Source organism: Cygnus olor, chromosome Z (genome assembly GCF_009769625.2).
Source record: "Cygnus olor isolate bCygOlo1 chromosome Z, bCygOlo1.pri.v2, whole genome shotgun sequence".
NCBI lineage: Eukaryota > Metazoa > Chordata > Aves > Anseriformes > Anatidae > Cygnus > Cygnus olor.
This window is the reverse complement of record NC_049198.1, coordinates 29,205,602-29,222,350: the sequence shown is the minus strand read 5'-3', so window position 1 is coordinate 29,222,350 and position 16,749 is coordinate 29,205,602. Positions and strand designations below refer to the sequence as shown.

The following is a 16,749-nucleotide window of genomic DNA, read 5'->3' as shown; positions in this document are numbered from 1 at the left end:
TGTTGTGCCCACTGGCTGAACAGCATCTCTGGATGTGAGGTTATTAACTTCCATCCCACATTGTATGACTTCTCATAGAATTATAGCCATGGCTACATGCAATTCTATATTGAACAAGGCCGGCTACAAAAAGAATCTTTGTCCAATTCCTGCAGCATTCCTACGTGATTTTGTCCTTCTTTCACAGGTCCACATGGTACTAAAAAGCTTATGTAAGAATTAAAAGTAATAATAAATAAATAAATATCAAGTGCCTTAAACTTACAGAAGCCAGTCAACAGCAATGATCAGAGTAACATCTTCGGCTGGCAGGCCAACAGCGCTCAGTACAATCACCATGGTGACAAGTCCGGCTTGGGGGACACCAGCAGCTCCAATGCTGGCTGCTGTAGCTGTGACACTAAATCCCAAATAAAAACAGAAAAATGCATTCAGGATAAGCGCTGCTCACAAAAGCTCTATTTTCTGGCACAAATAGGCATATTTCACTGCAAGGAAGAAATCCAAATGTTCCAGTTTTCCTGTTGAGTAGTATCTACTCAACATATGGGGACAAGTCAATTGGACAAGTTTCAATCAGTGCCGTTACAGTTCCTAACACTTGGAGCAGAGTCCATTGCTCCTTGAGCAAGCGAACAGCTGTTAGGATTACAATGCAGAATAAATAGATAAATGCATGTCCAACGTACAACTTAAATCATAGGAAGATGCTGAGTTGGGTTTGCAAGTGCTTACTGTGAGATAATAATGGCAATTTCCCAATATACCTTGGCCCATCCCACCTTCTCACCTGATTGCATAGGCTCTGGAACAAGAAATGAGAATTATTCTGTTTTCTCCTGTGCTGTGAATGATAGCTCCAACTTTCCCATGAGGTATTCAAAGTAAAATCATTCATTAAGAAAAACACCAACTAAATGTGTGTCTTGGCTTTAGTCTTACCTAATGGTAACTATTTGGCCAATATCCAGTTCCAAGTCATTCAGTTGTGCAATAAATACAGCTGCTACTGCTTCATAGAGAGCTGTGCCATCCATGTTGATGGTAGCTCCAACTGGAAGTACAAACCTGGTAATTCTTTTATCAATGAAGTTTTTTTCTTCTGCACAGCGGAAGGTGACAGGCAAAGTTGCTGAACTGGCACACAGATAAACACAGAAAGTAAGCACAGGTAATATGCCATTTCCTTTATCTTTCCTTTTCCTTACAGCCTGATTTGCAGACAGGAAGGCTGCAATATGAAAGTGAAGAGTTGGGTTTTAAAGCAAAACTATCTTTGCTCTTTCTTCAAATTACAGGAAGAAATAACAAAGTCTTGGTTATCCTCAAAAATACACATTAAAATCTTCATAATGTATGTAACACTGAAACAGCCTAAACTCTAGCAAGTCCATGAGTAATTAACTGAATGGCAAAAAAATATTTCCTGAATTTGTATCAGGAAGACCAGACTCTACTTTGGTAAAAGGACAGCACAGCTTCACTACAATCTATACTGCCCTTTTGGGTACTGCAGAAATAATGACAAAAGTAATATTTCAACCTCCAGGGTATTTACAATTGTCCAGGTGAAATCAGATATGTAACAAAGTGACAATAAAATCAGAGCACAAACAATGCAATTACTACTAAGAACATTACAGAAAATAAATGTTTCTTTTGTTTACCTGGAAGAAATCATGAGGGCTGTCAGAAGTGCCTGAGCCATCCCCATGGCAAAACGAAAAGGATTTTTCCTTACTATTATTAAGTAGATCAGTGGCAGAATTACAGTGGAATGGATTGCAAGTCTGCAAAAGAAAATGGAATAATTGATGGATAGATTTCATTGCCTTGTTTCAATGATAAGATGGACATAAATGACATCTAATTCTGTCCTCAAATACAATTGTGAAACTCTCAGAGACTTTAGTTACACCTATCTTTAATATTTAGAGAGCAATATCCTATTTAAAAATCCACATTTATTTTGTGGAAAATTGTATAAGCCGAGGTCTACAATTCAGAGGTCTACAATTCAAACGTGGTTATTTCACATTGATTCTATATATTAAACTGAGATATTTCAGACTGTACAAATGCGATATATGTAATCTTACATATATCTTTCATGTTGTAAGGTGCTGAAATACTGTGTTTTGAAACTATTACTTTTTAAAATTTAGTGTGTAGACATGCAATGATGAAATTGTCCTCCTGACTTTACACATTGCTCAGGTGTATTTGCTTGGATATTTGGGTGTGTTTCAGGGACATAGTCATCCGTCAAACATTGTGCATTAATCCTGAATGCATATGCTGTAGAGTTTTGTGGACATTAAGATTATAGGCAAACAGCCTGCTATGAGTATATTTGAAATGAAATATATGTGAATAGTCTGTGAAGTATTTCCTGTGTTCCAAGGTCACAAGCCATCATGGCAACATCAGCTTTTTTTGAAAAGAAATTATCACAGCATGGAAACACAAAACCCAGAACTGTTGCATATGTGACCTTGGTACTTTTATTCTGTCCTCACAAGATATTCTTGCAAATGTTACTGTGCTGTAACAGTGCTTTATGATTTAGAGTAGTTGATAAAGATGACAATAAATCATGGTGCCATTTGTTCCGCCAAAAACAGGCAATTAAGAGCAAGAGCCACAGTACAGAAATTTACAAAACCACTGAAAAGGCCCTGACATCTAGCTACTTGTTTCCTTGGAAAAATGATCTTGTTAAAGACAATGGGCATTAAGTTTTCACTCTTTATGTGAAAAATGATTTATTTATCGGAATGTAAAAGAAAGCACACAACACGTATCAATAAAAATCTGTAAAGAACTCTAGAAAGAAACATAATAATTTATAAAATGGTGCCTGAGAACAAACTGAATTATGCAGAACATGTAGAAAAAATACATAAACTTGGATATTGTTGGGTGTCTTAACAAAAATGCTGATGCGAGTAAACTTTTCAAGTAATGCCTACATCTACAAACATAATGACTTCCAAATAAAGTTATTTTGAAAATTTTAGATCTGCACTTTGCAGCATAAACATGGCATTCTCCAAAACTACATTTGTGCATATCTATTTTGTTACTACTGATTTTCATGAGACAAATTAGAAGCAATATTTATTTGCATGTATTAAACATAACACATAACAAGCAGTAATTTTTATTTCTCAAAATAGCATTCTTTAAGCATTCAGAAATGTAACTGTCTTGCTGCTTTCAGAAGAGACAAAGGCAAAGACAAGGCCAGACTGCTTGCTGCAGCTTCCTTTCTCCCTTAGGCTGAGAGTTCTCTGGCAATTGTATTATGCCTCCTATTTTGATTTTTCTCCTCTGTGACTGCTAACATATCCTAATCCTGACACTGATGCTCTAAAAAGGGATGGGATGAACACATTTTCTGGGCAACCGGAGCAGAGGCATTAGGGGAAGATTACTGCCTTGTGTTGACCTAAACAGAGGCTGAGATATGTTGCAGACAATGGTGGGAAAGAGCTGGTAGGGTTGAGGATGTGAAAGGTCATGAATAAGAAAGTTGGGAAGAAAGTGAGGTATATAATGAGTTGGAGAGGGAAGAAAAGGGAAAGGAAGAGAAGGATAAGACATACAAGCTCTCGTGATCTTGCACACTTTTCTTGCTAGTGAAAACAAGAAGTATGTTTGAGACAACCTGTAACTCTTAGGACCAACCTTAAAGGAAGGATGATAGATAAATGGCTACAAAAGATGTACATGAACAGAAAACACCACAAACACAAGGCAAATAATGATGAAAGCTAAAAATATGGTGGGAACAGAATCCAAAACAAAGAAAAAGCACAACTCCTCCAGTTTGAAGAGCAATGGGAAAAAGGGCATTCCTGAAGGCCAGAAAATATAGAATCATAGAATGGCTTGGATTGGAAGGACCTTACAGATCGTATAATTCCAACACCCCTGCCATGAGTGGGGACACTTCACACTAAAATAGGTTGCTTGAAGCCCCATCCAATCTGGCCATAACACTTCCAGGGATGGGGCATCCACAGCCTCTCTGGGCAACCTATTCCAGTGCCCCACCACCCTCAAAGGAAAAAATGTCCTCCTTATATCTAATCTAAACCTAACCTCTTTTAGTTTAAAGCCAATACTCCTTGTCCTCTCACTACACTCCCTGACAAAGAGTCCCTCTCCAGCTTTCCAGTAGGCCCCCTTTAGGTATGGGAAGGCTGCTATAAGGTCTCCCTGGAGCCTTCTCTTCTCCAGGCTGAACAACCCCAACTCCTTCAGCCAGTCTTCATAGGAAAGGTGCTCCAGCCTCTTGACCATGTTTGTGGCTCCATCCTCTCAACTCCTTCTAATACATCCATGTCCTCCTTGTGCTGGGAGCCCCAAAGCTGAATGCAGTATTCCAACTGGGGTCTCAGGAGGACAGAGAAAAGGGGCAGAATCACCTCCCTCAACCTGCTGGCCACGCTGCTTTTGATGCAGCCCAGCATATGGTTGGCTTTCTTGGTTGCAAGCGCACACTGATGGCTCATGTCAAGCTTCTTGTTGACCAACACCTCCAGATCCTTCTCACTGGGGCTTCTCTCCATCCATTCTCCCCCCAGCCTATATTTGTATTTGGGATTGCCCTGACCCAGACGCAGAACCTTCCACTTGGCCTTGTTGAACCTCACGAGGTTCGCACAGGCCTACCTCTTAGGCTTGTCCAGGTCCCTCTGGATGGCATCTCTTCCCTCCAGTGTGTTGACTGCACAACACAGCTTGGTGTCATTGACAAACTTGCTGCGGGTGCACTCGATCCCGCTGTCCATGTCACTGACAAAGATGTTAAATAGTGCCAGTCCCAGTACTGACCCCTGAGGAACACCACTCATCGCTGATCTCCACCTGGACATTGAGCCATTGACCACAACTTTTTGTGTGCAATCATCCAGCCAATGCCCTACCCACCAAGTGGTCCATCTGTCAAATCCATGTCTCTCCAATTTAGAGACAAGGATATCATGGGGGACAGTGTCAAATGTTTTGCGCAAGTCCAAGTAGATGATGTCAGTTTCTCTTCCCCTATCCACCAATACTGTAACCCCATCATAGAAGGCCACCAGATTTGTCAGGCACGATCTGCTCTTAGTTAAGCCATGCTGGCTGTAACCAATCATGTCCTTATTTTCTATGTGTCTTAGCATAGTTTCCAGGAGGATCTGCTCCATGATCTTGTTGGGCACAGAGGTGAGACTGACTGGCCTGTAGTTCTCCAGGTCCTCCCTTTATCCCTTTTTGAAAATGGGACTGCCATGACTTCTCATATATGATGGGGAGAGGCTTAGCAGCTGCATCTGCCAGTTCCTTCTGGACCTGTGGATGTATCTCATCAGGTCCCATGCACCTGTACACCTTAGGGTTCCTTAGATTGTCTTAAACCAGATCTTCTCCAACACTGGGTGGTTCATCATTCTTCCTGTCTCTGCCTTTGCCTTCTGGGGCCCAGGCCTTGTGCCTGGAGCTCTTGTCAGTGAAGACTGAGGCAAAATATTCATTAAGTAGCTTAGCCTTCTCCATATCCTGGGTGACCAGGTCTTCCGTTTCCTCCTGGAGAAGGCCCACAATTTCCCTCACCTTCCTTTTATCACCACTTCATCTATAGAACCCTTTTTTATTGCCCTTGATGTCCCTAGCCAAATTTAATTCTAAAAGAGCTTTGGCTTTCCTAACCTGATCCTTGGCTGCTCAGTGTCTCTGTATCCCTCCCAGGCTATCTGTACTTGCTTCCACCCTCTGTAGGCCTTCTTTTTGAGCTTGGTCAGGAGCTCCTTGTTCATCCATGCAGGTCTCCTGGCATTTTTGCCCAACTTCTTCCTTGTCGGGATGCATTGCTCCTGAGTTTGAAGGAGGTGGTACTTGAATATTAACCAGCTTTCTTGAGTTCCTCTTCCCTCCAGGGCTTTGTCCCATGGTACTCTACCAAGCAGATCCCTGAACAGGGCAAATTCTGCTCTCCCAAAGTCCAGGACAGAGAGTTTGCTGTGCTCCCTCCTCGCTGCCCTCTGAATGCAAAACTGCACCATTTCACGATCACTGCAGCCAAGGCTGCCCTTGAGTTTCACATTCCCCACCAGCCCCTCCCTGTTGATGAGAATGAGATCCAGCACTGCACCTCTCCTCTTTGGCTCTTCTATCATTGGAAAAGGAAGTTGTAATCAATGTATTCCAGGAACCTCTTGGTTTGCCTCTGCCCTGTTGTGTTGTCGCTCCAACAGATATCGAGGTTGTTAAAGTCCCCCATGAGAACCAGGGCTTGTGAATGTGAGGCTGCTTCTATCTGTCTATAATGGGCCTCATCTGCTTGGTCTTCCTGATCAGGTGGCTTGTAGCAGACCCCCACTAGGATGTCCCCTGCCCCTGCCCTCCCTTTAATCCTAACCCATAAACTCTCTGTCAGCTCCTCTCCCATCCCCAGGCAGAGCTCTATGCACTCCAGCTGCTCATTGACAGAAAGGGCAACACCCCCTCCTCGCCTCCCTTGCCTATATCCTTCCATCCTAACACTCCAGTCCTGGGAGCCATCCCACCATGTCTCTGTAATGTCAATGAGATCATAGCACTGCAGGCATGCAAACATCCCTAACTTCTCTTGTTTATTTTCCATGCTACGTGCGTTAGCATAGAGATATTTGAGTTGGGCCCCTGATGAAACTAACTTACTTGCTGGAGTGGCTGGAATTACTTTGTGCTGCTCTTCAGGTGCTTTCCTGCTGACCCATGATTCTTTTCCAGGCTCTGGACATCTATTGCTGACACTGGCATCAAACTGGGAGGAGCAGGATGGATTGAGGTTTCCCCCCCATGAAAACTTTGGTTTAAAGACCTCTTCACCAGCTTGGTAAGCCTATGACCAAAGATGCTCTTCCCCTTCTCTGAGAGGTGGACCCCATCAGCCCCCAGCAGACCAGGTTTCTCAAAGCAAGTCCCATGGTCTAAGTAGCCAAACCCCTGTCTGTGCCACCAGTCCTACAACCATCTGTTGATTTGCCCTTTCAATTGGCCCTTTCACTCCCTTGCCTTTGACCAGCAGGACTGATGATAAAAACTACCTGCATTCCTGTGTCTTTTACTGCTGCTCCCAGGGCCCTGTAATCCCTCTTGACACTCCTCAGACTGCTCCTGGCTGCATCATTGGTGCCCATGTGAAACAGCAGCAGTGAATAATAGTCCTTATGATGTATGAGGCTTGGCAGATAGGACAGGCACCTTCTTCCTGCAGCCTACAGCCTTGTGTGTACAGTGTCATCTTTGCTTCTATGATCTAATATACCCTTCTTGATGGTCAGTTTTGCAGAGAATGTTAGCCATTCTCTACAACACCCTGAGCATCACCCTCTGTAGGCCTTCCCTTAAGAGACAGAAATGCTGTACTAGCAGCCATTAGGGAAAACTGTGACCTGTGTAATGGAGTTCAGTGGAACACATACTTTTTCTTGCCAAGGATATAATGGTGGGCACCCTTGCTGTATGCGTTGTTGCTTGGTTGTTACCAGGTAAATAGGTGTCTGTATGTGGTGATACTTTGCAAAGGAAGTAATCTGGAGAAGGTACTGTGTCTTCATGCACATCCTAAGGAAGGTATGTCCTGTTACACTGCAAACAGTAACCATTAATAGGTAAGCAACCATAAAGCTTGCTATCTGATGTAAAATTGAAGCTGAAGGGTAGTCATAATCCATCTAACATATTCCTCCTCTGAATTAATAGGCTTTAATAACATAGAAAATCTGCAGAAGTTATACAGTGTCATTCTATAAATGACTTCTACCTAACTTCTGGTCATGATCTCATTTATAGTTTATATAGAAAGTATTAGCCTCATGATTTATAGTCTCCTGGTAAACATCAACTTCTGCATCCTTTAAAAATTAGATTTATTTTCCAAGATGAAACAGAAAATAAGAAAGAACCAGTGCAGAAAGTAAGAAAAAAACAATGTTATGTATTAGACAAATGCAACTATCACTCATCTCTATACCATTTTTGAAAGTGATAATTCATTGCTATTTCTGAAGCTGTGATTTTTATTTAGAAAGTCTTTATTTATAAGGTCTCCCCTCAGCCTTCTCTTTTCCAGGCTGAACAGGCCAAGTGACCTCAGCCGCTCCTCATACGCCTTCCCCTCTAGGCCCTTCACCATCTCCATATCCCTCAAATACAGTGATATTATCTGTTTCAGCATCAAGTTGAGAAGATGAAACAGTGAATACAAGAACAGCCGTTTTTTTTTTTCTTCTAAGAATTCAAGGCACTTAGGTTTTAAAACAAAACATACATTCAGCAAAACGTGTATTCAAAACATTCTCATACAATTTTCATTGACAGGATTTTTTGTTTCTGACCTAGGAGATGCTGGTTGTTGTAGATAATTAAGTTGTAATCAACTAAGCTCCAAAAATTGCATACATTTAATTTAATCTTTACAAAACGACATACCCACTTAACACTGTAGCCATATAAAGACCCAGTTTACGAAAGATTTCCCAGTCCTCAACTTCTATTATCTTCCCAGCAATTAAAAACACAATACCAATTGGCATATACCTAGAAAGCAAAAGTAAAGCAATTAAAAATGTATTCTCAGAAATACTGCATGCTCAACAAGTCACGATTTCTTGTACAGTAAAGGTTTTTGCAACAGATTGAATGATTTTCTTTGATGTTCTGTTACACAACTGATTTTACTCACTTGCAGCAAGGTTACATTAGAGAGAAAAAAAGACTAGGAAATCAGAATAAATTTTAACTTTGTGCATGGTCTAACAACTACTGCATGATCTACTGTCCCAGAATACACAGAAGTTGGGAATGGGTGTGGGTTTTGCCCTGCTGCAGCAAATGTTTATGAGTGGCTATAACCTTACTTGAAGATGGAAGTTTGCAGGAATGAGACCAAGATTTTGTGCTCTGATCACATAGAGATGGGAAAGGTCTCCTGCACTTTCAGGAACTGCCCTGTAGCACTGGGAACTGTATGTGAATCACCTACACAAAAGAGTCATTTTAATGTTGGGATAGCACAGTCATCAGTTTGTTGTTTGATGGAAGGGTCCCCATCCCACAGTGAACTTGCACAAGGCCATGTGCAGCAGAAATGAATAGCTGCATTGGCTGCTGCCTACAGCAGACAAATTCAAGGCAAAATTCAGGGCTTATGCTAGCACCAGTTCCTCTGCATTCCTTTTACCACCACAGAGCAGGCTGTGACACAGACAAGATGCCAATTTTCAGCTTTGATAAATGTAATATAAATTAATTTATAAATTTGTGAGTTTATGAAATTTATACATTTTAAAATATTAATTTATAAAAATGTGTGTGTGTTATCTCACAAACACAGTAGTACTTTCCCCCGGTGCAAAGTAGGAGGTCCTAGTTCCTGCTGAATGCTGAACTTGGCGAAAGGAAAACTAATTCCTCACACTGCCAGTGTCCATCTTTACCTTATACAAAGCAACAGCTCCCACATCTCTAGAGACACAAGGAGCCAGAAGCCAGACTCAGGCACATGCAAAACAAAGGGTAGCTTATAGGTAGGATCCTGTATTTGTAGCACATGCTAATACTGGGGTCTCATTAGCAGTAATTTGCTGCAGAGTGAGGAAGCCTATTCCATGGGACTTTAACTCAGTTGGGCACCAGATTTGTACTGTCTAGCACAGTACAAGCTGCAGAGACTAACCAGCAAGAAGCGTGCAGCTAAGCCCTGGACAGGTTTACTGTTTTGCAGACATCTCAGTGTGCTGAAATGGAGGGAAAATACATGGAAGGGAAGGATCTGCTAAGCTACTGTTAGTGTGAAACAAGCAAGGTGGATACAGGCAGAGAGTACACAGCAAATGGCACAATACACTCTCCATGTAGGATCAAACTCTGGAAAGGATTGGATGTGCTTGTAGTGCTGATCCTGTAATTGTAATCTGCACACCTACTGAATGCACAGACACAAGCTTTGTGGATAGCTCTGAAGTCCAACCAAACACAACTAGTGTTGCTACTTTCTACTTCTTTCCCATCTGGGAACATTATGTGAGAATATTGTGAGAATGTTATCTCACAAAGCCTATTAGCACAAGGTAAATGATGCCAAGTTGTATCTTGCATATCATTTTGGATTTTGCTCTATGCTGTGGCTTGTATATTAAATTATATTTCTAAAGGAACTCAGCTCCTAGGACAGCTACCCTGTGAACGTACAGGCTATCAGGGAATAGTGTTCAAGACTGAGAAAGGCATGTGACTTCTACAGTCCTCAAATCACTAGCACAGTTGTACTGGTTTGATATAACCTTCTAGTGACAATGTCTGAAAAACTCAAGATTCTTGTGTACCAATGGGACTGTTCCTTTAGTGTATAGTAAGTGGAAGCCTTGTCTCTAGTTTCCTCAAAAGGATCAAATTCTGTATAAATGAAACTGTTTACCAGCCTTCCTTTAAAGCTGTTTGCTGAAGAGCACACATACAAAAGCAAATGTGAAGTATGAGTCTGCTCTTACATTTTCAATGACAAAACCCCCTTAAAGAATTAGTTAGAAAATGCCAGTATACCCTTGGACTTACCACATAATTATCTGAACTATTCTCATTGTAGCTTCATTCAGTGCATTGAAAAAATCCACCAGCACTTGGCCTTTCTCTCCCATTTTCCCAATAACCATTCCAAAAACAAGACAAAAGACGATCAACCCAAGCACATTGATGCCATCAGAATACATGCCCACGATCTTGTATTCTTGGGTTTTGTTCTATAGATCAGAGTCAAGGGAAAAAAGTTACAATCTGAAAACACAGAGTTTACTTTAAAGAGTTCTAAAATGAAAGTATAATTAGATCTTTCTTTGGAAAGATATGGAGCTCTTCTCCAGATATTCCATCCCCTTTCTGGCATTGCTGCATGGGCAAGTTCAGGAATGAAGGTAGAATTAAAACTGCCTTTAAAAGCTTTGTATTTTAAGGCTATGCAATGATCTGATCACATCCTGTGGGACAGTAAAGCACCCCTTAATTTATGTTGGCCTTTACAGACTTCTGACACAAAGAATGGCAAGGTCCAGGTACCCTCAGTCATGCCTTCATTGTACTCAATACTTACTCCGTACTGTGGTGAACAAATCTCAGCTGATGTAGAATCCCTGTGGTCATTTCTAAGCAGCTCAAGAGCTTTTGTTCAGATATAAGATAAATACTCCATTGTGTAAGAGCTGGGATGATGGTGTTCAATTTTGCCCCCATTTAAAAATCTACTTTCCAGCTGAAGTCAGTGAAATTGCATAATTTATACCAGAGTTTAAAGCACATCACAAAAAAATCCTACTAACTAGGTAGTTATTCGCACATTCCTCTGTGTTTGTACAGTATTAATATATGATGGGTGCATTTCCTCACTGAATCCTGCTTCAGGATTTAATTAATGCCCTTTCATATAGCTCATATTCCCATGCTCTCACTATTATGTGATGAAATTTGGAAGGAGTACAGTAAAAGGAATATTGATCTTTTATTGTTCATAGTTCTGTGTTCCTTTCTTACTATTCTCCAGTGTAATTATAGGCTTAACAAACTGTCAACACCCATAAGCTTTCCAGACCTCTAACCAGAGGTTTGTTAAACGTCTTTACTTCGGTCTCTTAACATTTTTTTACAGAATAACAAACTATTAAGTAACAAATGCTATCTATTATTTTGTCTTCCACTTCAAAAAAAAAATTACAATTTTCTATTTCTATTTCTAATTGACAATTAATTCACATATACATTTACTGGAGTATATGAATTCATTATTTTCCTATATAATCTATAATCTTTGTACTGTTTATAGCACTAGAGCCATGAGGTTTTCTTAAACTTACTTGAAGATCCTCATAATCAGCTCTAGCTCTAGCATTTATTAAAGTTTTTGTGGCCTCCCTAAAATATATCTATGTACCATTTCCATATTTCTCTCAATCATTATGTGCCGTGTCAACTAAATCAAATTTAATCTATGTTCTTCCTTCCAAATTCATATATTATAACGGAATATAACAATAAAGGTCGCACCTCTGAAACCTCTGCTGTCGTAGCAGACGTAACAGATTCTTCTGTAAATATGGAGCTATTTTTATTCACGCCAGTTGTAACTTCCACTTTTTCACGTTTGGTTTTATACTGAAAAAGTTTAAAAAAAAAAAAAAACAACAGAACATCTTATTTAGAAATATGAGGAAACTCATGGACAAAGGCATAGACACCCCCTAAAAATAACACAAAAATAAACCTATCTGACACGCACATTATTTCTCAATTAATTGGGAATAATTTCCCAATTAATATAAGACACCATTGCTCTGTTATTGCTCAGATATTGTAATTCAAACAAGTGATTCAGAGGTAATATACTATGAATTCTGCTCTCCAGATTCCCAGGTGCCCTGCGGACCTGGGTGCAGTCTTGCAGTGGATGAGATATTGCTCCTGACAAAGGCAAAGGGATTTTTTTACTGGAATGGTCTAGAGAGAATCACCAACAGACACCCCTGGAGAGGCCTGTTGTGCCAATGCACTTGATACAAACAGAATGCTTGCACATGCTACACTGCTGGAGAACGTGTGTCAGTCTCATCACCTACAGAGGATGATGTAGCATCCTGCTCTAAGGATAATTACATCAATATTGTTTTATATGGCCCATAAAAAGAGGGACTTGTCTACCCTCATTCTTTCTATGAAGTTTAGTACAGGATTGTATACTTCCACAAGGCAGAAGAGTTGCCTCTGAAGTCATTAACAGATAAAAAAATCTGCAGGGAGAAGTTTTGTAAACTGGAAATATGCTCAGTGTTCCACACAGCAGGACAGTTAACATCATTTTCTGATGGGAAAGGTAAACTGCCTCATGTACAAACTTCAGAGTAACTAGTAGGTAGCCACTGAAGAAGACAAAAAGGGAGAGACCATCACAAAATACAGTTTGATATACTTATGGGTAAAGATGACTGAATATGAAGTAAGGCTGAGACAGGGGTTTCCTTTTTCAACTTCCAAATCTCACTGCTTCTGAAAAGAGATGTCTCAAATAGACTAACATCTGGCAACCTTTTCCTCAAGATGAACCAGCATCACTGGTAATGGACATTTGATGTGAGACATAGTGGGGCGAAGGCTGAGTTATGCAAACTTCATCAGACATGGAGGGATTTAAAGAACGTGGGAGTAAATCCTCATGACATTGTCCTTGAACACTGCCTGTCCCAAAAGGGAAAAACTTAAGTATTAATACATTGCTTGATTTCTGCATCCAGCTCCTAAACAGTGTCTTTTTGCAAGGGATGATCAAGAGCTGCCAACAAAGTATTTATCGTAATGGAAACAAAAAAAAATGCCTTAATATAAGTCTTTTTATGGGAGATTAAGATACTCATGGACTTCTAAGAAATTATTCTCAAATGACATAGTTTTTGAGAAATAAAATAACAAGAATTTGTAGTTAGCAATGAAAACTATAATAACAAAGAAGGGTGTTCAAACTCACCTGTTGAAAACAGGCCTGGACAAGGTTTTCTGGGAACATATTCCTGTTAAAAAAGTAGAGGCATTTCAACACTATACTAAGAACAAATTGTTTATCTAAATAAAATGATAAAATTCACTTCTTAAAAAATAGATCATTTTGTGTTCCTTTATCCAGAGAACAACGTGGTTAGCACTGACAGAGCTGACGTCCAGAAAAATCAAGGGTTCAGGACTTCTAATGACCAGTAGACTGTCCTCCTAAGGTGGAATCCTTGGGCTTATTTTTCAGTATTTGATATTTCTGTTTGTTAGCTACTAAAGTTTGTTTTGGTTTGGTTTGTGTTTTTTTTGTTTGTTTTTGGTTTGTTTTGTTTTTCCTGCTGCATCATTTCCATCAATTGTACAAGGAGTACAAGGAGTACAGGAGACAGTCTGAAGTCTTTTACAGAATTTCTAAAATATATGCTGGAAAAAAAGAATAACTCTTACAAACACCATGCTGGAAGCACCACATGTGTGGTGTGTTCTATTGTAGTTCTGAAATATGAAATTAATCTTGGCTTATGGAAGATTCCCCTGTGTTATTCCAGGGTCAAGGGTTTTTTTCGTGAACTGAAAAATTAGGACATTAGGTCAGGAGAAGTGCAATCCAGTTGTGTCTCTCCTTTCCTATGGCAAATTTCACATTCAAACAGTTGCAGAAAACAGCATTAATTAAGTATTTATTGAATATTCAACTTATTTTCTAGAGAAAGTCAGTTTCTATAATGAAGCAGAATTCATTATGTCCCTTCCATATCTTGTACACACTTCTGTCATTATTTTTCAAGTTTTTAAAGTAATTTCATTTAAGACAAGAGTAGTTTGTAGAAGCCTGGGATTTACACTAATCTTTACAAGACTGTCTCGATTTGGATTGTAAATCTGATGAATCCACAGAAAAAAGTAACAATAAATCCTTTAAATCAGAGTTTCAGACCTCAACAGTAATTCCTAATTTACAGTCTTACATTTGTTTACAAGAAATTGAGCTATGAAGTGTAAAACCCAGAGCAGTCTAAATTATGGTTCTTATTATATAAAAAAAAGGGTTTGTGCATGGAGTTTCATCAGCCCTGTGAATACGTATGGACATATTCATGTGGAAGTTAGTGGTAAATGACTGCACTATGTTTTATTATGTGGCTGATCACAGTGTCCTGCTGTTTATACCTTGGGGAAACAACCCTGTGTAATGAGATGAATACTCCATAGAGCTGCCATTCTGCTCATGCACAGGCAGGAAGGAATAGAGGCTGGGAACTGCTGTGGATTGTTGAATGTGAGGTTGTGGGGTTGAGGACTGTTCACACCAAAGAGGTCTATCTTGATCTGGGCTGGGGCAGAGATGTGCCAGATGACAACAGACATTTGCATGTCAGTCATTTCACGAAATGAAGAATGCTGAGAAAACCACTTTTAGATACATAGTTGAATCTTACATGATAGATTAAGTAAAAATTCTAGGAAAAAAAATAGTGGGCATGAACAGTGACATGGAACAGAGACTAACTGCAGCTGAAGAAAAAAAAACTGCAGAAACGTTTGTGAGGGAACTGCTTAGCTACTATTGGAAATGCGGCCCTGTTTTTCTGGATTTTGCCTAATTCCTAAACATGTCTGAATTTATTCAATTCTTATCAATTCTGAAAACCCACTCAAGTCTTTTGCAGACTTTCCAAGGGCTGCCTTCTTCTAACCACTTTACATACCCATCATTTACCAGGATGCTATTGGAGACAAACTCATGACAAGGCTGCCTTACAAAACATTGATGCAACATTTTTAAAGAAACCACTTGGAATATACTATAAAATGTCTAACTTCTTGGAATACATATTACTCTCTACTTGTTCATTCCAAAAATATTGGAAAGTGTTTTTATTGTATTACATATTACAACTTTATTATTTGGACTTCTGCAAAAAGGGTATGGAAACAAAAAAAAATCTCACCTGATCAGATCCAGCATGGCATCAACAGTACTGACTTCTGGGGTGCTGCCCACTCTGTCAATTTCATCTGCTGTTTGAGGCACTCCAGGTTTAATAGTCACAACTAAGACAATCCCTTAAGAAGGAGAACCAGGGAAACAGTTCACAGTGCAAGCAGAGGTATTGATACATCCTGTCTGTGTAATGCATCTTGTGTCGTTAAAATCTTCATGAGCTAAACTCATCAAATTTTCTTTGCTTTGGTAAAACTAGCTTATAGCAATAAAGCAACATAAGGAAGTGGCTACAGAAACAAAAATTTGGGGGCAGGAAATGCTAGGTCTAAACTTGTGACTACTGAAATCAGTAACTAATTTTCCACTGACTTTAGTGGCTTCATTTTAGGCATTTTTAATAATACATAGAAATGCTAGCCCTTTCCAAATATACACTTTTGATTTTCAAAATCCAAACTGCATTTATGTAACTCTGCACAATGAAACAAGTAATATCATAGTATCATGCAACATCTTATATTAACCTCTTAGATTAACCTCTGGAGGTTCTCCGGCTTAACCCCTCTTTTGGGACAGGGACAATTTCAAAGCTGGATCCAGATAAAATATGTCAGTCTTTATTAAGTCTTCCTCACTGTGTATTCACTGAAAATTCCCAGACAAATATTATCCTACACAGTGTGACTGCAGTGATACATTGCTCTCCATAATGCAACCTCAAGAATGACTCTAGCCTCGTATGTCTGTATGTGATACTTTATTGTTAAATACTGCTTTGGTTTATAAGTAGGCTACATACAATGCACATTTTGTACTTCAAATAAATATACAACAGTTTATTTTTAGTGGGTGATACCTGTGCATAGTATTAACTTGAACTCCACAAAACACAAAGGTAATCCACAAACGACATGACAGCTGTCAGCAGAGGGCTTAATTTTATTTCTCTTTAAGAACACAGCCTGAAGATGTCTGTTCAAGCAAATACGTGAGATTTCAATGCTGTTCGTAGGGAATGAACTTTCTGCAAGAGGAGATGTGAACTTCCGAGTGGTGGGAGTGGAGCCTGGCAGTGCCATAGGGGATAAAAAACTTCTAGGAAGGGAACTGGATGACACAGAAAGCCATGTTTTCTCCCACTCTTTCAGGTGAAACAGGTAATACATTCTTGCATCTGAGAATTTATCATCTTACTATTGAATAGCAGGACTAACTTCTCCCTGCATCTGGCTACAAGT

The 16,749-nt window shown here is 39.7% G+C and overlaps 1 protein-coding gene across 1 annotated transcript in view; it reads right to left on the bottom strand.

Moving 5' to 3' along the window:
• Positions 1 to 261: 261 nt before the first annotated feature.
• Positions 262 to 16,749, bottom strand: part of SLC1A1 (solute carrier family 1 member 1) — a 53,935-nt gene continuing 37,447 nt past the window's right edge. Inside the window, exons 4-11 of the mRNA XM_040541586.1 lie at positions 15,516 to 15,630; positions 13,541 to 13,583; positions 12,070 to 12,177; positions 10,591 to 10,775; positions 8,467 to 8,574; positions 1,668 to 1,790; positions 943 to 1,137; positions 262 to 400 (exon numbers count right to left, since the gene is read on the bottom strand). Of these exons, the coding sequence (XP_040397520.1) occupies positions 262 to 400; positions 943 to 1,137; positions 1,668 to 1,790; positions 8,467 to 8,574; positions 10,591 to 10,775; positions 12,070 to 12,177; positions 13,541 to 13,583; positions 15,516 to 15,630 (1,016 nt within the window). The remainder of the gene's footprint in view (positions 401 to 942; positions 1,138 to 1,667; positions 1,791 to 8,466; positions 8,575 to 10,590; positions 10,776 to 12,069; positions 12,178 to 13,540; positions 13,584 to 15,515; positions 15,631 to 16,749) is intronic.